Source organism: Balearica regulorum, chromosome 7, assembly GCF_011004875.1.
Source record: "Balearica regulorum gibbericeps isolate bBalReg1 chromosome 7, bBalReg1.pri, whole genome shotgun sequence".
NCBI lineage: Eukaryota > Metazoa > Chordata > Aves > Gruiformes > Gruidae > Balearica > Balearica regulorum.
This window is the reverse complement of record NC_046190.1, coordinates 20,587,306-20,611,344: the sequence shown is the minus strand read 5'-3', so window position 1 is coordinate 20,611,344 and position 24,039 is coordinate 20,587,306. Positions and strand designations below refer to the sequence as shown.

The 24,039-nt window shown below is 42.4% G+C and overlaps 1 protein-coding gene across 11 annotated transcripts in view; it reads right to left on the bottom strand.

Moving 5' to 3' along the window:
• The window catches only part of ARHGAP22 (Rho GTPase activating protein 22), a 160,272-nt gene that overhangs the window by 31,059 nt on the left and 105,174 nt on the right, over window positions 1-24,039 (bottom strand). For 7 of the 11 annotated variants that reach the window (XM_075758331.1, XM_075758335.1, XM_075758332.1 and 4 more), the window contains one exon: window positions 8,106-8,282. The exons of 1 other annotated variant lie outside the window; for it this stretch is intronic. In XM_075758331.1, the coding sequence (XP_075614446.1) occupies window positions 8,106-8,282 (177 nt within the window). The remainder of the gene's footprint in view (window positions 1-8,105; window positions 8,283-24,039) is intronic. 3 more of the 11 variants (XM_075758336.1, XM_075758337.1, XM_075758339.1) reach the window with 1 other exon arrangement.

The following is a 24,039-nucleotide window of genomic DNA, read 5'->3' as shown; positions in this document are numbered from 1 at the left end:
ATTTTATCCATCAGATCTTCCTGCAATCTTCTCTTTTTCAGGATCCTTTTCAAAGTTTAAGTTGGATAGATTTTCCTTATTAATTGCTTACACAACCTCTGGAGTACAAGACCAACTCAGGGCAGAACTTGTATTAAAAATTCTACCCTGAGCTTGAAAAACCTTTCCCAGCACAAATTTCATCCAAATGGAAACATTCCCAGGTGACATTTCATTTTATCAAATCAGCATTTCCCAACCAAAAGACATTTCATCAAGCAAATCTCGTGAAAAGCTTTACCCTGCTCACCTGCAAATGTAACAAAAGTCACTTCTATTTGTAGTTTCTCTCTGTCTACTACCTGGTGAGCAGAGGCACTGAGAAGGATTCTGGCTCAGCTGCCTGTCATTCCCCAGCTCTGGATGCCTGCTCTTTGGTGCCCAGGATTGCCCACGCTAACGAAGTACTACAAATTCATACACCAGATGCTAAACTGCATCTCCCTTCAGAAACCACCGGAACTAAGCAGGTTAATAACAGCTAGAGATACGGCATTGCAGCACAGAACTTGTGCTGCTGCCTGAGGTTTTTGAAACCGGGGCAGGGGACTTGTCCCTCTGACTGCACAAGCCCTGACACAGTACTCCAAGCATACCCATTTCTGCTCTACGATGACCAGGCTACTGCATAGTCTCCACTCAGAGCCCAGATAAGTTTGGGCACTGGTACTGAATGTCACTTAAAGCCTTTAGCCAGCAGCTTTAAAGGTGACATACATACAAGGAGTGAACTAGAGAGATGTGAAAGTTATGAATTTTATATGGAAGTGAAGCAGCCATCTAAAGGTAGGATCTTCAAATGTCATTAAGGAACACCTTTTGCCCTTGATATGCTTTAGGTTTGCTTTTAGTTTTACACTCTTTCATCAAGTATTTATACACACTGATAAGATCCACTCTGAACCTTCTCTTCTGGAGGCTAAATAATCACAGCCTTCTCGGCTTCTCTTAGTATTACACTGGCCACAATCTTTTAATCATCTTAGTGGCTTTTCACTGGACTCATTCCAGGAAGCCCACGTCCCTGTCCTGGGGAGCCCAGAAATGGACAGAGCACCACAGATGTGGTCTTACCAATGCTGAGGGGAAGGCTCACCTTCCTCAACCTGCTGGCTATGCTCTTCCTAATGCAGCCCAGGAAACTGTTGGCATTCTTTGCCACAAGGGTGCATTGCTGGCTCATGTTCAACTTGTTGTCCAACAGCATCCCAGGTGCTTCTCTGCAAAGCTGCTTTCCAGCCGGTCAGCTCCCAGAGTGTACTGTTGCCTAGGTTTATTCCTCCTCAGGTGCAGGACTTTGCATTACTCTCTGTTGAACTTCATGGGGTTCCTGTCCATTCATTTCTCCAGCCTGTTGAGGTCCCTCTGAATGATGGCACTACCATCTGATACACCAACCATTCCTCCCAATATCATCTGCAAGCTTGCTGAGGGTGTACTCTGTCCCATTATCCAGTCATTAATGAAGCTGTTAAGCAGTAGTGGCTCCAGTATCAGCCCTTCAGATGGACTTTGGGCTGCTGATCACAATCCTTTGAGTGCAGCAGTTCAGCCAGTTTTCAATACACCTCGCTGTCTATTTATCTAGTGTGTACCTTACGAATTTGTAAATGAGGTTATTACAGGAGACAGTGTTGAAAGCCTTGCTAAAGTCAAGACAAACAATAATCACTGCTGTTCCCTCATCCACCATTTCATTACAGAAGGCTATCAGGTTGGTCAACCATGACTTCCCCTTCATAAATCCACGCTGACTACTCCCAGTCACCTTTTTGATCTTAATATGTTTGGAAATGATATCTGGGTGGGTTTGCTCCATCACCTTCCCAGCAACAGAGGTGAGGCTGACCAGCCTGTAGTTCCCTAGGTCATCCTTCTTGCCCTTCTTGAAGACAGGAGTCTTCAGGGACCTCAGCGAATCACCATGTCTTTTCAAAGATTATCAAGAGTGTCCTTACACATTGGCCAGCTCCTCCAGCACTTATGGATGTATTCCATCAGGTTCCATGGACTTGGGTATACCCATTTTCTTTAAATGTACCCTAACCTGATCATCCTCTAGTGAGAAGTATTCCTTGCTCCAGGCTTTTCCACTGGCTTTGGGGGCAAGGAAATTATTTCCTAAGTCCATTCCTGCATGTTCAGACAGTTTCTCTATATTCCTCTTAGGTAAGCTATCCCTGCTTCCACTTCTTCTATGCTTCCTTTTTAAATTGAACTTTGTCAGGAGCTCTTTATTCACGCATGCAGGCCTCCTGCCACCTTTGCTTGGTTTCCTACACATGAGGGAAGGACTGTTCTTGAGCTTGGAGAAAGTAATCCCTGAAAATCAATGAGTTCTCCTGGACCCCTCTTCTCTCCAGGACCACATCCCATGGAATTCCTCCAAGCATATCCCTGAGGAGGCCAAAGTCTGCTCTCCTGAGGTCCAGAGTTGTGATCCTTCTATTTGCCTTGCTGAACAATGCCTTCCAGAGTGGCTCTTTTACAAATAGTTATTGTGACCTCAGGCAAGTAACTTGATTGCTCAGTACTTCAGATTCCTCCTTTACAGAAAATGAGGACAATAGCCCTTCCCTACCTCAAGGCTGCATCATGATGGTAAAATATGTTGGTCATAAAACAGTAATAGAAGCCCTAGATATACCTGACTGAGATAAGTTAGAAAAAATAACTTAATCAGATCTCAAGAACAGATCTTAAAGCTTTCTCTGTCTCAGTTTCTATATTCACAAGTGTACCCTCTGTTTGTGATACCTTTGCCTGGGGTAAGGCTAACCAGCACCTCCTCACAGATGATTCATGCATCCCGTAGTCCTGGGCAGATATCTGAACTCATAACCCTCATCATGTTTCTCTTCCTCTTCCCTTGGTTGGGCCCATCTCCCAGCATGAGAGAACACTGAAGAGCAAACATTGATAGGCTGCATCAGGCACCAGCTGTCTCTGTGCAGAGATAAAGACACAGATCAGGCACAACAAACACCTAGTACCACTCCCTACACACCTGTGGGAGCCTGCACAAGGGAAGCCCACCCTGCCACCTAGTGCAGGGCTCCTCTTGGCCCAGCCAGGAATCCCACTTGAGACTGTCACTCTGGGGAAGCCCTATAGCAAGCCAGGGAGCAGAAACCTCCTCTCTGTCTTCACACTGGGCGGATAACAGAAGCCACCTCCCTCTTCTTCATTACTGTGATATCTTAGCATCTTAAATCCACTGATACAATTCTATGCTCTTACTGGAAAATCCCTGTCTTACAACTGGAGAAATTAAACCCCAGGCTCCCAAGACTTAACATCATATCATAGCTCCTAAACAGTCTGGCATCCTGGTGGACATGCATCTAATACCAATAAAAGTCATGTTTTGCTCTCATGCAGATGTTATCTGAAAGACATTTACTCATCTCAAACAGGATCCCTATTTAGGCCTATGTAGGGCTATTCTTCCACTACTCATAAGGACATTGAGCCAGGTATTAAATTATACCTCAGAGACTTGTCCCCTAGTTTGCAGCTCTCCCCTAATATAAGACATGGTCTGTACAGGGCCCTGATTGCCAGCAAAACCATTATCTGCACTGTTTTGCTGACAGAAGAAGAAAGAATCCACACATCATGGTTTACCTATATGGAAAAGCGGACTGGAATTAATGTTAGTAGAGTGGCTTCCACAGTGGATGCATCTTCAGAGCCCACCAGTTAAAAAGTGACTATTCCTCCTGAACGGAGAAACCACTTGTGGAGCTCTTGCAGCATAATTACTTTGTTAGAGGGTAAAGCTCTCTGTGTCTACCTAAGGGAAGCACATCCTTTCCAACTGCTTCACCTCCCATCCATCACAAGGAGCTGATGAAAGCTTGGGATAAGGAGAAGGAGAAATTAGGATAAAGTAATAGAAAAAGAAAGGGGCTGTGACATGCATTTCTGGCAGAGGAGCAAGGAACTACTCATGGAAAGAAAGAAAGAAAGAATATGTAAACAAAAGAAAACAAACACAAACAGAAGATTAACACAGGATGATTCTGTCCCCATGCAGTGCTGGTCGTGTGCTGAGCTGTAAGAGTTGTGCCACTTGGCTTTCAACTCAGGCAGCAAAAACCTCAGCTTTTGCACCTCATGGCCCAAAACTCAGTCCTAAACACATCATGTTTTACATCTGATGCAAGACAAAAATGAGGAAGGCATGCTAACCAAGAGGTGAGCAGATGGAAAGGGATTTCCTTAAAGTAGCTGTGTTTCTTCTAGAGATACAGCCCCACTGCACATGTACAGAGTGTGGAATGACCTCCTCTCCCCTCCACTACACCAAACACTTTCAATGCATCTGCCTTCAGAGGACACTGGCAGGCTCGCTCTCATCCAAGCTTATGGCCATGAACCCTTTCCATTTAGTGCTACGCTAGAAGCCACTGCTACAAGCACTCCATATTAAAGAGCAGCTGCAGAACAGCATGACTGTAGGTCACAGAGGGACTCTCCAGATAAACTTTTAGTGATGTAAACTCAGAGAAAAATTTGTTCTTCATGGAGGTAAGAAGGATCATAGGAAACATTTTTAATCACCCTCTGTCAGAATGTGCTCCAAAACTCACTTTTATCAAGCCACTGTGACAAATTTTATTCTTAAAGACATAATGAAAACATAGAGAATACTCTCAAAACTCAGTTTACAAAATCTTCTGCTCTAAATGTGATAGACTAGACTCAAGAATTCAGGAGCCTGAAACTCAGGGAAACTTGTTAGAAATTATTTTCCCCACAAACAGGACAGCTCTTCTTCAAAAGGAACTCTAAGATTTTATTTTAAGGCCACATTTGAAGTGTATTTCAAAGCACACATTCCATATAGCTTTTAAGCCTGAATGTGTCTCCTATTAATAATTTGGGATCCTCAGCAGCTTTGGGGAGTTTTCTGTTTTATTTTAAGAAGCCTTTGCTGTTCACCTTCAAACATAGTTCATGTGCCCGCATCAACACGTAAGGAGATATCCTCAACCTTTTTGATTTATGTTTCTTCAATACATCAACAAAGATTAAAGTGTGGGTAAGCCTCTCCTTTTATCTTGGCATAATTCATTTTTCCACCATATCAACCTTTTCCAGGGCTGGATATTTACATATTAATAATGAAGCCTGCTTTTTAATTCCTCCCCCCATCCTCTAGCTTTGTATATTAAAAAGCGTCGATAGATAAGACTTGGCTCTCAAATTAGTGGTGGTAGCAAAGCAGAGTTCAAATTATTCAATTAAAACACAGAGACAGCTATGTTTACTGTCCTCCTACATTTGAGCTAAGCTGGGATTTCACTTGCAGAGAAATTGCCCTGCTCCGATTCTGATGCAGGGGGGAGTAGGTTTGATCATTTCCCCAAACTGGCTAAAACCATTTGGAAACAACAGTTTGAACATCTTAACTATTTCCTAGTTACTGACATTCCTATAAATACTTTGTGAAGTGCAAAGAGATCGAGGATGCAGCTCCATGGTTTCTTTAAGCCAATTTATGTGTGGGTTGCAGTCAGAATGAACAAGCACACCTTCTTCCATCCCATCATCTCTCCTTCCCCCATCATCTCTCGCCACTGTCCTTACTGTGCTGGCACTACTAGTCCTGCAGCTGCATGGTTAGCAGGGCCAGGGAGCCAATCCACCTACAAAATAATCCTCCCCTCTTTTTTTCTGCCAGGTCATTTCCTACTGCACAGCTGCATAACCACTCGTATTAGCAAAATGAATTGTGATGGGAACACATGGTTGCAAAGTGTGAAAAGACCACTCCTGACAGCAGCTAGCACTTCAGTCAGAGAAGCAATGAAACCATAGCATAAGAATTTGTTCCTGCAGCTTGGACTACAAAGCAGACATAGCCAAGCTAGCTTTAGACTGGTGCATTTGATTATCAGGGCAGAGAGCTCAGGCCAGGCTGATCGCCCAGGATGTACCTATGTTCTTGGTTAGTTTTTATCCACAGATAGAGGAAAAACATCAAAACACAATTGCAATTCCTTCCAACTCTGCCAACAGCAGTGCTTCTCTTCTACATGGCTTAACCCAGCTCTCACCGGCAGCCGAAGCAACCTTTACACTGACATTGATGGAACCAGATCAATCTGCAGTATGTGAAAACAGCAGCTGCTGTATTCCCCCTCACACACTACTGTATTCCCCCCCGCACTGCCCTGCTCCCTTATTCTCATGATTTTGTTCTATGTTTTCTGATATCTCATAAAGCCCTAGTTCCTGGAATCAAATGTAAGAGTATCTGCCTCATTTAAAGCAAAACCAAAATGTTATCCAATAGCTTTGTAGAGAAGTTTAGAAGTATAGAATAGGAGCAGATTAATTAGGAAATACTGTCCCCATAAAGAAACAAAGAAATCCATCCCTACCTTTGTGCCATCCCCATATTTTTGTTTTCAAAATTTTAAGATTTTTAATATTTAAAAAAAGATGCTTGCTCTGGAACTATTCCAAGAGACTGACAAAACATGAACACTAACAAAAAAGAGGCCAAATTTGTACTGATACCAGCATTGCTGACAACGTCGTGCCCTAAAGAAGGAGGCTGTTGCTGGAACATGTACCATTTGTCATGACTGAATGTCTCCTTTTTCCTCACAGTATTTATTTGATGCACATAGCAAAGCTGTAAAATACACACTATAAGGTCCACTACAAATGGCCACAGAAATACCATCTCTCAGATTCTGAGACTTCTGATAGAGGAACTGCAGGGACCTGCACTGACCTCAGAGTCTGAAAGACCCTTCACTGTTAACTGGACTTCAGAAGGAAAGCAAAACAAGCACATACTCATGTTTGAGGAGAAATTATGGTAGATCAGTTTCTACTAGTGAAAAGGGCTTGTTCTGCTCACTGCACAACAGCATCACATGCAACCTCGCAGAATCAGGTACAAGCTGCCTTTTGCACGTACACCCTTTGTGCTAAGGGAAAAAAGGACATAGGAAAAAATTACATCATCAGTAGAGATTTTATCTCCTCCAGCAAACCAAATGCTGCTACACAGAGACTCGAAATTGTAAGTCACTTAAAAGAAAAAAAAACAAACAAAAACCCAACAACCCCAAGATAAAAGTTACTAACAAACACTGAATCTTCTTAGTGACCTTACAGTATTTGAGCCTCCCTCAATTGCATCAAGGTCAGTTTTTTTTTCCTCTAGATCCAGGAAAACTAGTAACTTCATTTCAGCAAAAGTAATTGTATTACCTAACCCTTATCTGGCACTTTTTTATCTGTACCTCTCAAAAGAGGTTGAATATCACTATCTGCGTATGATACCACTATTTACATGAACCCCATTAGTAGCACACAAGTCACTTCAAAGCGTAGAGTGTCCAGTACCAAGCCAGTAGCTGCTGTCACCAACAGTGAACTCAGAAGAAAACATCTGTGAGCTCTTTTTCTATGCTAAACCACAAAACCACCTTCCATCTAATCTACTGACTTGAGAATTTGAAGATTGTGGTGTAATATCAACACTGAGAGTTTGCAATTTTTGTTCATTTTAACTACAGGAATTGTCAACAGCTGTATTATCTTACAGGTGTTCCCTCAGCCTGACCCTGTTTGTTCTTCCTCAGGCTACACTCCCGTTGAAGCCAGTGGAAGTTTTTTCTTCTCAACTTGGCCCTACATTAGCTGGTAGAAAAGTTTTCTGCCTCTGGCTGTACGGAAGTTAAAGATGGGCATCTGCCCTTGTGGTAGAAAATTGAGATAAATGGACACACTCCTTTATGTCCGTAAGAATAAGAAAAGTCCACAGAATAGTTCATAATTAGCTGTAAAAAAATGAATACTGACAATAGTGATATGTTTATTATCACCATCCATTTCTGACTGAGAGTCAGATATACAGTCTGGATGTGCCCTGCCCTCCCCTCCATCCCTTGGCAAAAAAAAAAAAAAAAAAAAAAAAAATCAATCCAATCCCCTTGCTGCAAAACACTTCAGACAATCAAGAGCTTATCAGCTTATCTAGGCATCTCAGTGATTTTACAGTGTTACACATATCCTAGTATCACAAGAATATGTTTTACCTTGAGGCAAATGTTTTAATTTATGTGCATGTGAGCTATTTGCAATACCTCCACCAAATGGAGCCCATATAACCCGTCGGATGGCTTTCACCCAATCCTCCATTTCATTCTGGGAATTAGCCATGAGCAGGAAAGCCTCATGATTGACAGGCATCTTTTCCCGGTCCCCCGCACCACCTGAAAGACAGAACACAAATCTCTCTTAGCATCTAGTTCAGATGAGAGCAACCAATGTTTAAAACCACCAAAAGTCTGGGTCAAAATGATCAAATGATTATTTTAATTGAGCAGTTTTACGCACAATTACTACTTATGTGCTGCAGCATCCACAAAGCACAGGTTGGTAGAAGATCAAAGCAGAAGTGCAAAACGTGCATTTCCAGTGTGGGAACCTGGAAATGTTGCACCTGCTATCCAAGGGGGACCAAGTGAATTGTAAGACATTTTAGTGCTTGAGATGCAGAAGTCGCAAGATCATCCACTTTCCCAAAGTCCCAGGGAATTTCTAGTCTCAATATAGAAAAAGAGATCCATTCTGATTTTGTATCCAATTCAGAAGGAACGTTTTGAAGAGGAGTTAAGACTTGGGGATATGAATCTGACTCTCCCACTTGAAATAGGAACTTTAGGAGCTATTAATGTTGGCCTACAATATCTCAGGAAAGTACTGACCAGAATATCAAATGCACTCAAGCTGTCATACATGTGTCATTTGTGGATACTCCAAGACTTACAACATTTTCACCCTTCTTTTCCTGTTTTCTTTTTACCCACTTCAGCCAGTTTAAATCTTCCCCTCACCCCTCATTTTACGTTCCAGAGCTGGATAAAACCTAATGAGGGGCACATAAACACATAAAAGCTTTATTGGAGCAGCCTCTGTATAAAAAGGCTACTGATCCTGTCCGATACAGCAGCTGCATCACTAGCAGCCTGGAGCTTCTCCATCACCATGGGAACTGCCTTTGGCTTTGCTACAGAGATACCATCTTAGCTGTTGTGTTACTGTCATTTCCACACTTATATGGCTTTCAGTATCTACTGGCAAGCTAAAGCTGCCAGCCCGCAATGAGCAGCTGAGATTGCCTGTCCACGAGATTCAGAGATAAGAGCAGGATGATGGTATGCGGGGGTTTCTGCAGAACTGATTTAGTGTACATAGAATGTGCACCTCCTAAATCCTCTCTAATCTGGGGAAAAGAGCAAGCTGGGAGCTGCCTGAAAGCCAAGGAAGTACTTTTTCTTGCTATTAATTGTTTCCTGGCCTAGACACACTCATGGGTCACACACTGATTTGCAAAGCAAAAGGGGTAAAATGTTGGGAAGGATTTTGTGGCTCTCTGAGAAGCAATTCACTGAACTGGGAAACTGAGGCAGCCTTTCAGTAAAGAAAAGAGACAATGGCCACCTAGGCTAAGGCCTACAGCTTAAGAAACAAAAGTTTTTTTCCCCACATGTATCAAAATTCTGCTTCTTTCCTCATAGCATCCTCTCAGACAGTCTCTCATTTTGAATTTACTGAATGACTCATATTCATTAAGATATATGAAGCAGAACAGGTCCCTAGCTCAAGACTAAGGTGCAGGCATCTGAATAGATCAGTGCTCCACCACACTCTACTGCAAGAAGGACATACTTCATCCTTTGCATACAGAACTGTCAGAGCAAGAAATTCATCTGTGAAACTCCTATCACAACCTAATTCTTTACCAACATACTCCTCCTCATGGTGAAAGCAGAGGTCACTGTGTCTAATTCTTGTACCTTACCTGACAGACCTATTGCCGTGCCCTTTCAACAAGCAAATATCTTACAGGAGATAGGATAACAAGAAAGAGGCTTTTCACAACCCTCAGCACACATCAGAAACAGGGGTTCAGGATCTGGCAGATAGATGGCCTGAGTTCAAGGTAACTCTTCAAAGGAATGAAAGTCTCAAAACAACCATGTGCTGTGTGGGTAACTCTCCAGGCAAACAATTGAGCTTGGTCAAGGTAAAGCACAGATCCCATTCTTAAATGTAAGCTGAGATCTTGCCCACCAAAGCCATGAAAGACAAGAAGAGACCAGACTCTTATCTTAGAATTAATTACAGACTGCAAATTTAGACAAAACAGCTGAGCTAACACATACAAAGTTTGCCGTATCAAGCACAATAAGCAGAGAAAGATGAAGAGGACTTCTTACTGGACTTCTGCAGAAGCGGTATCTCAGCATCTTCCCAATGAATCACTGTACCACAGGGACCTGACTACAACTCCCCTTCCCCTAAGATGTTACTTTGGACCAGCCAGCTGCTTTCTAAACCTTTGTGGGTCTTTTTCACAAGAGCATTTAGGGAAACACAAATTTATACTTCTATTTGAGTCTGTAAAAAGTAAAAACAGGATGGAAAAAAAAGATTCCTGTACACACTAGACCTCAGACTCTGCCAAAAACTACATATAGCTCCTCTGTGGTTGGCTTTCCCCACTGAAACTTTAAATAGGAGCAAGGTCATGACCCTACAAGCTGCCTGTGGGAGAGTCAGTAGTGACTTGTCACATAAGTGCAGGCAAATGAAGACAACTCCATGCATGGAGGCTAGCTTAGAAACAAGAATGCACTACAGAATCACTTCTTAGTGAAAGCCTCGTATGTTAGCATGACATAAAGATGCCACGGCAGAGCATGCAGGCCCACCTATAAACTGTTTGTTTATTAAATAACATTTTAATCATGTTGCTTTCCACACATGGCTGGCTCCTTTCACTATATCCTTGAGGCAAGAAGCAGAACTAGAGTTCCCAAAAGGACAGAGTTCAGACATGTCTCTCTACATTGTTGTAACAGTCAACAGGTTTTGAGTCTTAGTAGTCACAAGAATGAGAAACAGCTAAATTCAAATACTTGGATCTTCTTGAAAAAAGCCCAAAGAAACAATGCCACATGCACCTTCTTCAGAAGTCCAGAATTTTATCCGAAATTCACAGATGCTTTCGTTTCTGGGCTCAGACCCAAAACAGGATTTGAGCTGGCAACACAATTGCTGAATCAATTCAAACACCCTAGACTTTAGGAATTGTTTTAGGAAAACAATTTTAAACCTTCCTGCCTAGAAACACTTGGATATGGAATTTTAGTTTTGCCTCTCACAGTAATACGAAGTTTGCATTCGGATGCTGCATTCAAACCTCTTCTCTGCCGCTAACGGAGCTCCAGCACTTACTACGGTTGCTGTTAGACTCTAAGCCTGAAGCACAAAAGCACTACTTCTACTGCGTGAATCAAACAGGACTCTGGCCACCCAGCACCACAACAGGGAGGAACGCTCTGCTAACGACTTTAAACACAGACAAGGGCTTCACATTCCTTTGAACAGAACTTCTCACTCCTTTTTAATCAAGCTCCCATACAAACAAGACTGGCCCTCAGAGACCAACTCTTCCTAGCTCAGGATTGCCACAGGCAGACATTCCAGTCCTACTGCTCAAAACTACTTTCATCTCCAGGCCAGAGGAAAAATAAAACTGTCTGCAAACGCAAACAGAATGCAAGCACCTCAATAGATGCAATAGAAGCAAGGGCTTTAGGGATGAATAGTCCATCTGCTTCAGCATTAATCTATGACCAGAGGATCCTGCATTCAACCACTTGCTTGGCTATGTATTTCCAGTGCACATTGGACAAGACACAGTGGATTGCATCCCTATCCATAAAGCAAGTTCGCAGTGCTACTTGCCTCCCTCCCACGTGTACAAAAACTGAACAACTTCAAGACCAGGAAAGGTGATGGCAACCATACAAGTACATACAGCAAAGGTAATAGAGTAGAAAGATTAAGCGACTTGTTTTGTTACTGCTCACCATCACAAGGGCTGCAGGTCCCGGTTGACTTCAATACTTTGCCAACCCTGTTTCAAGGTACCTTTGTCAAGTTGCTTTATGTACACTGGTAAGTATCTTTGCCTTGAGGGAACAGCGTAGCTCCAGGCCCCTAGCTGCATGGCACAAATGCTCTCTCTTCCAGGCCCAGACTAGTTAAAGTTGGCAGAATTGCTCTCATATGCTGTCTGCTCATGTGGTTTGTGGAACTGCATTTCATATGGCCTTGAAGCCATCTGCTGCTGATGTCAGCTGTAGAGTGTTCACCTCAGAGTAACGTCCCACCTCCTAATCCTTAATAACAGTCCTCCTTTCAGCTCTCCCCATGCCCCACAAGACCAAATATTAAATACTGAAAGACTGGGGCTAAGTGACTTGATGAAGGTCAGATGGAGTGCTGTAACAGCAGCAGGAATCACAATCCATGCTTCAAAGCCTTATTTACTGAAAATTCTTCCTTTTTTTGACCATCCTTAGTGTGGTATGGCTTCATGGGAAAATACAAAGTATAATACTGCCACCATGATATATTTACCTCTCCTGCCCTGTATTCCTGCTCAAAGAGCCTGTAACAGACGTTCAGTTGCATCTCTCCCTTTATACATCTGTTTCCAATGAGGAAATATTGGAATTTTTTGTTTGCCTTGAACTTCATTCACACAAGCTTAACCTTCTTAAGATCAACATCTGTGAAGCCAAGCCTTAGATCCCCTTTGTCTGTATGGAAACAGAAGTGCAGGGGGAACAGGACTGGACTTCCTAGTAGATGTTCCTGCCCCATTGCATGTAAAAGGAGGAACATTTCTATTCGCAAGTAAAGATTCTGTCAGGTTCTGCTGAAGTTGGCAGCTTCTTTTTTTTTTGTTCAGACCATTTCCCTTCCTTCCACCCCCATCTGGTTTGCCTTTCACCCATATCTTGCATCATTCTGCTTACTGATGTGCTTGTGTATTGTCATTATATCAACTCTACTGAAAATTTACGCAATTACAAATGCTTGTGTGTATTTACATGTTTGTATTGCTTTGGTGTGGAGTGTAGAGTGGTATTTTCAGTAAGAATGAAATTTAGTTGGCCACGTGCATGCTGCTGCAGCGCGTGGGGAGGCAAATGGCAGCTCAAGGCTGAATTACGAAAGGGGTGGCTGGTGGGTAACGCAAAGCCCAGCTGACATGTTCGCGCTCAGTACTAAAGCAAGTAGTGACAAGAAGCCTTTGATTGCAGACACGCAGCAACAAAGTCCTTGACAAATGGACAAAAACTAGCACCCACAGCTAAAAAGAACAATTGCAATGATTCATCTTCCCTGACCTGCTCTTTATGATTGTCTTTAAGGTGAGCATCCGATTCAGGGGTCTAAGATCTCCCCAGTAATGAAAGGTGAAAAATGAGGTAGATGAATTCTGTCAAGATTAAGGGCAGCTCTATTAGGGGGAATGTTTCTTTGCACAGCAGGAAAAAAAACCCCAAAACCCCAGTCCTGATCTTTGGATTATGAAAAGAGACAAAAGAAATGTTAGTAAGCAAAAGGTCATTAAGAGTGCTTGGAATAGTCATTCGAAACCTAATTCTATTTCTTCAATCATTGCCTTTGATTCTGACTAATGTTGAACCTCTATCCTAAGCACTCTCCCCCTCCTCAGCCAAGGTTTTCCAAGCGCCTGAATGCTAGAGCCAGACCCTGTCTATCATACCTGAATCTTGGGTTAACCTGCCATCAGCATGCAGTTTAAATTTTGCTACAATGAGTAATTACTCTACTGCTTTTCTGCTGTTTTTTTCTGGATGGCCCTTTCACAGAATGGAAAACTTGCTGTGAATACAAAACTGATCTTGAAATGCTCTATTTAGGATACTTGAGAACAGGAAAAACAGCAAGAAAAATCTAAAGTAGTCAAGGAGCGGCAGATAAAAATAAGGAAAACAGACAGGATCTACAAGGGTATGATCTGTGAAAAATTGAGCAGTAAACAGGGATGTGTGCTTGCCATGATTTTTGTATTTGTATCTATCTATCCCCACCCACCCATCTATCTATATATGGGATATCCAAGTTGGAAGCTGATTTGGAAGCTGAGAGAATAAACTCAATACCACACTTTAAAAAGCTTACAAAAATAAGAAAAAAAAATAGGTTTGGGGATTTAGTATGATATGGAATGCAAACAAAAGAAACAAGCTTTGAATCAAAATAAATTTATTGTTTCTCAGTTCCAATGGACAACATAATAGCAAGATTTTCCTAAGGAAACATTCACCATGTAGGTGAAGGGTGTTTTATTTCCACAGTCTGGAAGGAGTTTGAGGGGATTCTAACGTTGAACTTTCATTTGGTTGTGTCAATGAGGAAAGCGAAACCTTAAATACCTTTTATTGCACTGGGTAAGTTCAGCTCATAAATTGATGTGGTTCAAATTTTCTTAGGGCAGGATTTACAAGCATGCAACAAAATGTCATCGACTTTTCAGTCAAACATAAATGCCTAATTTCCTTAAATGCTCTTCAGTCCACCAGTTTTAATGACAGTTACAAGTAGATGACCAAATTTTCAACTAAAAGTCCTTACAGAGCATTTTCATCACTACCCAAGTGATTTTTAGATCCCAGATCTTAGACCTCACCCCAGAGAATAAAGCAAAGGCAGGCAAACACTCTAAAGCCACTGCCATCTATAAACTAATCCAAAGGACCTGTGATCTGTTCTCCCCTCCCATGTCTTCTGTGATTTCAGACGCCATTAAACTGCTTTAAAAAAAAGCAGCAACAAAGAGATTAGACCTCAGAACTGTGGTTTCTTATGCAAAAATTCTGACAAGACTTAACATGAACAGAGGCACTACAGCTTCTCTGTACTGATACACAAACTACAAAAAACCCTTAAAAACCTAAGGTTAGTGCTCTATTTCAGTTGTTAGGATCAGTGTATGATTACTAAAACTATATGCAAGAACTGAAGATTTGGTTTAATCTTTGGCCTTTTATACATAAAAATTGTATCAGGTTAGCTTGACTCTCCTGCTTGGAGATGCCTTTCTTGATAACGTGTGTGACCTGTATTACTCTAGACTTACCTATTAATTAAAATGAAGAACTGGTTAATGCTACCAATCACTTCAAATAAACCAAAACTTTGAAAATAAACCAACCCATATTCCAGGTAGGCCATATGCTGATAAGTGACATCACACTCCAGGAACCACAGCAGACAGGAAAAAAAGATGCAAGATAAGAGGAAGGGAGGAAAACAATTTCAAGTACTCTTAAAGGAAAAGAGGCATTACACACAAACTCCACCTTGAACCCCTGCTTATAAAACCTGATTACATGTGTTCAGTGTTTTGTAATGTTTAAGTCTACTTAAGCTCAATTTTTTTAATGTCCTTTATCTGCCTTAGGCTGAACTGTGAGAGGTTTCAGTAAAAAAGGTTCAGTCAGTTTTAAGTTATACTTCTGGCGTTAAAAACATACTTATTGTAATAGTATTCTAATGCCTCCTTGTTTTTAATGATTTGAAATTTCAGAGAGGAGACTACTATGCTGTCTGGGATGTGCTCCTCAGTGTGGCCACGAAGTACAGTTTAACTGTGTGTACCAACACAGCTCAGGCACCATTCCCTCCAGCTTCTGCCCACAACTACTTTGCTCCATAAAAGGAACAGCCATTAACAACAGTCACACTGCCTCCCTAACTAGAGAGGTTTCAGAAACCTGTGAAATGTGCCCTCAACTCCATATAGTATTCCTATAACCAAGCGGTATTATTATTTCTTTGCATTTTGTATCAGCTTCTGCTAGCTAGCAGCAAGAGATGAAATCTCTCCAACATGGTCACAGCTAGTCTAGGATGCCAGTCAGAACTATTCCTAAGAGGATTTCATCAACAATAATGTGCTGGTTTTGGTTAGGATAGAGTTAATTATCTTCATAGCAGCTAGTATAGGGCTCTGGTTTGGATTTGTACTGAAAACAGTGTTGTTAATACAGACATGTTTTTGTTATTGTTGAGCAGTGCTTACACATAGCTAAGGCCTTTTCTGCTTCTCACCCCACCCCACCAGTGGGTAGGCTGGAGTGCACAAGAAGCTGGAAGGGGACACAGCTGGGACAGCTGACCCAGACTGGCCAAAGAGACATTCCATACCATATAACATCATGCTCTGTATATAACTGGGGCGTTGACCGGGAGGCAGGATCACAGCTCAGGAACTAGTTGAGCATCAGCTTCAGGTGGTAAGAAATTGTGCTGTGCATCACTTGTTTTGTATATTCTTATAATTATTATCTTCCTCTTCCGTCCATCTCAGCCCATGAATTTTACTAATTTTTTTTTTCCCCCTTTTTGATTTTCTCTCCCTTCCCACTGGAGAGGGGGAGGAGTGAGCGAAAGGCTGTGTGGTTGTTTTAGCAGATGCCCAGATTAAAACACAACAAATAATTAACATGAGGAGCAACTACTGCACCAGTAATTTCTAGGAGCTGCATGACACCACTTCGCCTCTGCTGTTACTTGTGTGTTTCATCCTGAGTGTGAATTCTAGAGTACTGATATTCTAATTATGTCCAATGATGCCTCAGGGGTTAGACTGTCAAACAAGTGATGGTTTGCTCAATTAAACCCTTGTGGCTCTTGATTCAAATAATGTCTCCTGATGGGGGGGGGCGGTTACTGTGAAGACTGAAAATGTTCATTTCAAAACCTAGATCATAACAGAGATAGCAGCAGCTTCTTAGATGGAGCTCTCAGTGTGCAATGGCACAGGCACTGCCTCTTATGGCATTATCTGCTGACAAAGCAGACAAATTTAGGGTATAGCGTTACCTCTGATGACACCTGTTTCCTGGGAGGCAAAACAGTGCAAGTATCTGCCGCCTTGGCACCAGCTTCTCACTGGAAAAAGAAAGTTCCTGCTGGAAAAGAATCTGAAGGTGTTGGGAGCCCAGGAATAGTTGTGGTTCAGCTTCTTCTGTTTGCCACAAACTTGAGATCCAGAGCTCAAAAACCTTTCCTTCAAAATCTGACATGTCACCAGCTCTTAGGAAGCTGTTCACCTCATGAAGTGTCTGTCTGAGAATGGCAAAAGGACAACATCTGTCCCTCTCTACAGGTGTGTTGAAAAAAAAAAAAAAAAAGCCATTCCTTCCCCTCACAGAAGAGGACCCTAATCCTGCAACAAAAATCAAGTCTGTGGTGGTGATGGCAAGCAGGGATGACAAGGCGGGGGGGGAAAGAAAAGGTTTCACAGCTTTTTCTCCAGCATGTTCCATAGACAACATTGTACCAACAGCAGGCTTCTTTCCCTTACCCTCCTTTCTTCCACTCCAGAAAGCTAACCCTTGCAGTCTTTCCTCAATGTATTTCAAACCTAGAAAGTTACAATACACCTAGTCCTTAATAGTGATGAAGCATGGAACTGCTTGGGCTATGCAGAGGTCCTGGTCATTTCACTGTCCTCTGGTTTGGATGGAAAGGAAATTAACTTTTCTCAGGTCAGCAGAATCCCTCAGAGAGAAGCAATTCACGCCAGCCTGCTGGCAGAAGCTATGTGCCTGCCCCTACAAGGCACATTGCAGGAGAAATCTAAATAAAGGCAACTATGAATTTGAAGGTACAAAAAAAAGTTACAAATGTATGCATGAAAGACTCAGAAAATAGTGGCATATCTATGCAAAGCAGGCCACACAGTTCCATGTGGTTCTCCAAAGCAGCAAGTGCTCAATGTTTCTGAGGAATGTATCAAATTATATATTCCAACTGTGGTTATGTTTACATGCTATTATAAGGGAGGAAATTCCTTCCTGACCAAAGATGATGATACTTTCTGCTTTGAAATATCTGAATGAAAATGACTGGATAATTTTTATGCATTACCATGCAACCACAAGCAATTTTCTAATTCTCATAAATTTCTTCCAATCTTTAACATTGAAGACATGAGATGAGGGAAATTTTAAACCCTGACAAGAAATTACTTACCACAATATCAGAATGGCAAAGTCTGATCTATTTTTCTTTAATAATTTCATACTGGAGAGATAATACCTAACTTCTGCATTCTTCTGGAACTGTTGTGCTCACATTTTCCAGGTCTGCTCACTGGTAGGAATGAAATGGTTCTCATGCCTTCTACATAAGTCTCTCTGCAATTATCTTATCCTCACCTCTTATAAGCCTATTTTTTCCTTTCCCCTGCACCTAGTCCACCATGGAACCAAAGACATCCTCACTGTATTTTTGAAGGACTGCATGTCTTCCATCTTAGCCAGTGCTCTGGACTCTGAACTAAGGAGAATGGAAATGAAACCATCAGCTGCTACAGCTTCAGCTGTAGACATCAGAGCTTTTAGCTGAGCCTGTAAAGACACCAATTCTCTGTAGACTGAATACAGAGTTCTGCAGAAATTCAAGCCAACCAATTACAAACAGTATTATTTTCTTCAGCAAAGTGACTGAAGCTTTACAAGCACAGTTTTTGGCAGCAGCAAATAAATGAACTATCATTAAGGATTCAACAGTTGCAGACTTTGTTTTTACAAAAACGAAGCTATTTGTCACATTAACGCAGAAAAGAGATTGAAATGCAAAAGAATATATACTGTAGGCCTTTGGCAAAACGTTGGCAAATTTGCAAAAAACCTTGCCAATATTAATGATGAGAAAATGTGGGTGGAAGTACTACTGATCTAAATATAAACTTAAGAGCTCAGAGATATTCTGATCCAAGCCCGTAGTCTTGTTATAGTTTACACAGAATAGCAGTTTTATAGCAGTTTCCTCCTGTATCTGGCTATGCACTGAGTAATGAATCTTCTAAACACGACTGCGTAACACAGCACTCTCCACAAAAGCAACAGTGCTCTTTGGCAAAAAGGAAAATTCATACTTGTCACTTAGGCTCAGCACTGCAGCTGCTCAGAACACAACTGCAGATGACTACCAGACTCAAGGTTGTGCTGATGCAAAAAGCAAGGGCCTCAATTCTTTCTGCTTTAGGACAATTATCAGTGAACCACTAGGAGAACAGTGCTTAGAAAAATCAGTTTTCATTCTCTCCACCCACTGACAATGGTCCTATTCCTCCCAGTTAATAATATTATCAAAAAGTCCATAAAAGTGAAGTGGTTAATCAACAGCAGATGTAACCGCACTTTTCAAAAACATGCTGATGTAGATAAAACTTAAACAAGAAATGAAAAGGTCCTGTTATGTAAATAACAACTCATCCTGAGAGACATCTTCAGCTAGTGGACTTGTTCCCACTGAAATTCAAGGGTATGTTGCACAGAATGCTTTCATCTGAGACTTAATGGATTTCCTAGTGGAAGTCCTGTCTGCAACATTCACTGCCACTATAGCATACCAAAATACTACAGATGTACCCTTCCATTGCATCCCATCTTGATGCTTGTATGTCTCCTCCACGATAGGCCAAAGACCTGCACATAGGTAGTGTTTCTTCTGACAAACTAAGATAGTCACCTTTACATTGTAGAGGCAGACAATAAAACTCAGGTGCAGATCATGAGAGGCCACAGCACAGTTCAGGCTGACTGCTTGTAGATGCACATTTATAGTTTGGGCATTTATAGATTTTCATCACACACAACAGAACTGCCTCAAGCATTGCCTTGCAAGCTTCCACTTCCACAGTGCAGAAAGTTCACCAGCACCAATGCAATCAGCCACTGATCTGCTACTGTCCAGTTCCTCCAGACAGCAGCAACCTGCTTCCAAGCTGGTACGCTCCTATCTGTACATCTCAGTACTCGTGGACTGGGGTAAACTCCAGTAAAGTGACCTCCTCCCTGCAGAAATCCTTGAACTTCTGCTGGTCTTCCTAGATCTGCATGGCACTGTAGTGTAAGTAGTCTGTCCTCCTAGCCTTCCTCCAGAATGGTTAGCTGGCAGAAAGGAAACCCGTGTATTTGAAAACCTGGATCAGCAGCCTCTTCTCCACTATGCCAGCATGCACAGTCTCTTAGCAAAGCACATTGCGACCAACTAAGGGCTATGCTATGCTGCCAGAAGCACCTTCAAACCATCTTATGCTCTTTGATAGTTTACAGGTCTCTGTCACGCTTCCCACATATTCTGGGAAAACCCTGCCATCAACGTATTTTATGATGTTCAAATATAGATGATGAAGTCCTTATCCCAAGAAACAAAAAAGCCTTGCTCAATGCACATTGTGATATACTACTCAAACAGAAGTGTCAGAGCTGCCAGTTTAGCTGCTTTTCCCAGATTGACATTAACTATACAAATTAAATCTAATTACACAGATTTAGGCCACTGAGAACTAGTACTTGGGTGAGACTGGCGGAATATCAGCCTCATTGCTTGGAATGCTCTCTATAGACAACATATTTGGGTCTTTTTATGCTTATAGAAGCAGAAAGCCCATTCTGGCAATGCTAGCATCAGTGGGATTGCTCCACAGATGCATTTAGCCCAGTTGTTCCACTAAGAAAAGTCAGAGCAGGAAATAGGGTACATGTAGCTGCCTGGTGAGCCACCTCCCTCTCCTCACCCTGCTTCTTTCTTGAGAGCACAGAACTGTATGCAGCCATCGCAGTGTTATAAGGATTTTTGTCTTTGCAGTCAAAGGCAGGATAACAGTCAGAAACCAGGATCTGCTCAGCCAGTGACATGGTATATTAAAAAGCCTTCCAGCTTCTGTTTCAAAACAAAGAAGTCTTGATAAGCCTGAAGCCAGCAGCTGCTGCCAGCAGCATGCTGCCTTCCTTACCTTGGGGACACCTGCTGAGCTGCTGCCTGTTTAATATTACATTAAGACAGCAGCTTTCCAGATAATGAATTATGTATCTGCAGTGAAGCTGTGGTACACAGGGAGCTGGGGAGGACAAGGTTTGGAAATGGAAGAACCATTTGGGTTAATGGTCTGCAAGGCTAGGGGGGAAATCACTGATGGCGTCAAGATTTGTCATGAACCCCAGTCAGGTAACAGAGGGAATCAGGGGAGCATGGCAAGTGCCTCCTTCACCTTCTTTCCCCATTTTTTAATTTTTTTTTTTTTTTTAAGAGCAATCAGGTGAGTTTGAAAGTCCCTAAAAGGGCATATAAATCTAAAATGAGGGGGGAAAAAAAACCCCCAGACCTATAAGCTTGCATGGCTCGTGACTGCAGTTCAGTTTTATGCCCTAGCATTAAAGACAGAAGGTTACCTTTTACCATTATTTTTATGTAAATGGTCCACAGTGTGAAAGCAAGAACAAAAGACAGCAGTAAATTATTGCTTTGAAATTCTGATCTCTGCCAGTTATGTCTCAGAACTCAATGTATAGTCTCTGAAGCAAATCTGCAAGCACCTCCCAGACTCCAGCCTTCCAGAGAGGAGATTCCATAATTCTCTTGCCTTGTTTAAGTTAGGTGATCTGGGTACCTAGGTATGAAAGCATTGCATGAAAATGATCATAAGGAGTAAGCATATATGCAAATGCGTAGTCATACACCTGTAAGACTTAAATGCTCCTGTTCACAGATATTCTAGTCCTGTCCATGTTAGAATCTAAATACGAGTGAAGGCTGATTCTCAGGAGGCATCGGACAGTAAAAAGAGCCCCTCATACCATACACCTTACCCTAAAGACACCTTATCCTAAGATCACCTTCATCCAGTCCGGTTATGTTACTTTTCTGTCCAATTAAAAGTGTCCAACACAGCCTGGACTGCCTTTTTCAGATAAGGAATAGTCACACCACAGTAACTCCAAAACAATCTTATGACAAGTATTTGCAAGTGGAAGTGATTTCAGTGTATGCTTTAGCTATTAATAAATAAATCAAAATAAATAAATAATAATAAAAAAAGATGCGTCATAGCTGGAATATGCTTGTCACACAGAACTAAACATTAAGTGTTTCAGGGGAACAGGCACAGGTTAAAATTACTTTCCAAGGTTATAGTGTGCATCAGTGGGTAAATGCCTTCCCTGCATTTAAAAAAAAAAAAAAAAAACCCAAACAAGACCCAAAAACCCCCAACAAAACCCCCCTTCAAATTCCACAGTGAGAAATTCCTACATACCAGTGGAGAACTGAGATAGAGACACTAAATGATTTCTAGTATGATACTGGCTAGCGACTAGCAGAGCCAGGAATGAAAAACAGAACTACCACATCCAGGCACCCTGGATTAGTCATTGATTCTCACAAAGCAAGGTCAGTCGTGTGCAACTGCAAAGGCAGTGCCAGCCCTAGAAAGTAGAAAGCAAAGAATGAGAGAGAACACGCTGAGCAGCATGAAGATTGTTCCCCAGCACAGGATGGAAAGCAGGCTGCTTTCTCACCAAAGCAGTGCAAAATGGGTAAGCCACATTAGAAATTAGGAGTGCATTGTGTCTCAAAAAGCTGTTCCTTTGCTCAGCAGCCCCAGTGGTTGCCTGGCATCTCTTCTATTTGGAGAGCTTTAACTGGTGAGCTGAAGTCGCCACTCTCAGCAGCACACGCATGGCTCATTGAGAGGCACAGCAGTGTGTTGGCCAACTCTGCCTCTCGCACACTACACTTCTTGGCAGCGCTGACCTCTCTGACTACCGAATCCCAGAGCCCTGTGGATGAAAGTGGCCTGGCTCCTACAAAAGCCTAGATACTGGTTGGATAAAGCCCCAGTTCCACCCAGATTTGAATACTGATGGGGGAGATTTGCACCAGAGCCACATAGCTCTGGAAGTCATTTGCCAAACGACAGATGCATCTCTGTGGTGCCCTGCCAGCTCCTTTCATATCTCCATGCCCATGGAGTCCAGTACACTGTTTCCTGGAGGCTCCAACTGCTCAAAGTGGCAGACTGTGTTGCCAAGATCCAGACTGCCTGTGGGCTCACCCTCTACCGAAATGCCTTTCTTTGATCCCAGATACCGCACCACAACACGTTTGCGCCTTGCTGCATCCCTAAGCTATGGAATGAATTTATTTGTAGGGGTTAAGACCGATTTCTAGTCGAGGAAACAATTCTAGAAAATAACACTCTCGGTGGTTCAAGAGGTAACAGTTATCCAGCCCCCTTTTCTGCCTCATCATGAGGCTTTTGTTCTATTTTCTGTACCGGAGCATCCACCAGATATGTGGATAAGGAGTTTAGTAAAACACAGAGGGCCAGGTCATACTGCCTGGGCTTCAGAGTTGGAAGTAAAGCCACACATGACCACAATTCCTAGGTCCATCCAACGACGGAGCTATCCTGCTCCTGTTCCCTCCCCACTAGCCCTGCTAGATTGAACTGGTGATCTATGGTTGACTGGACAAAGTATTAACATAAGAGCAAAATCATGATGGCCACTTTTCAACGCGACTGTCAGATGCAGAGCATCCTCATGTCCAGTCCTGGCCCTTATTCCCCTCAAACCACAGTGTCGTATGGATTGAATGCTTCCTTTTGCTGAGATAGCCTCTCTCAAATTCCCTAATTCATGTAAAGCCACCCACCCTGTGAGCATATCAGAGGGGGAAAACAATCAGGCACAAAAAGGAGCAGGAGAGGCAACCGAGCTCAGGCCCAAATCCTGCCTTTAGCATGGCCACCCATGGGGGTCCACACAGACAGAAGCTCTGAGCACACTAAGAGCAGACACTGAAAGCCTCACAGGTCAACATCACACAAAAATGACCTAATCGGCAGCCATGAGATACCCTGAGGTTGCTGGGTGTGGGCTGCTTTTCTCAGGCACTGGCTAACAGACTCCCTCCCAGGAGTGGCAGCCACATCACTTGTCTGCTGCACATGGCATTTTCCCCAGCAGCTCCGTTTGCTGAACACAAAGAGCGAGCCCACAACATTAAAGAACACCCCCTTCCTTTGAAGTTGAGATTGTTTGGCTTGCCTGGCTACAAACTAAAACTTAATCATCCAGCTTTGAAGTCCCGTAAATCTACAGCTGCAGCAAAGTAAGGACTGCTTGGCAATAAAACATTCATTATTAATTTTTTTTTAATTAAAGAGGAAAAGGCTTTGCTGGAGCCAAAACTTTCTTTTTCTCCCACTAGAAATCAAGGGGCAGGTGAAAAATCAATGGTGACTTGCCAGATGAGAGACATTTATGACTGTATGAC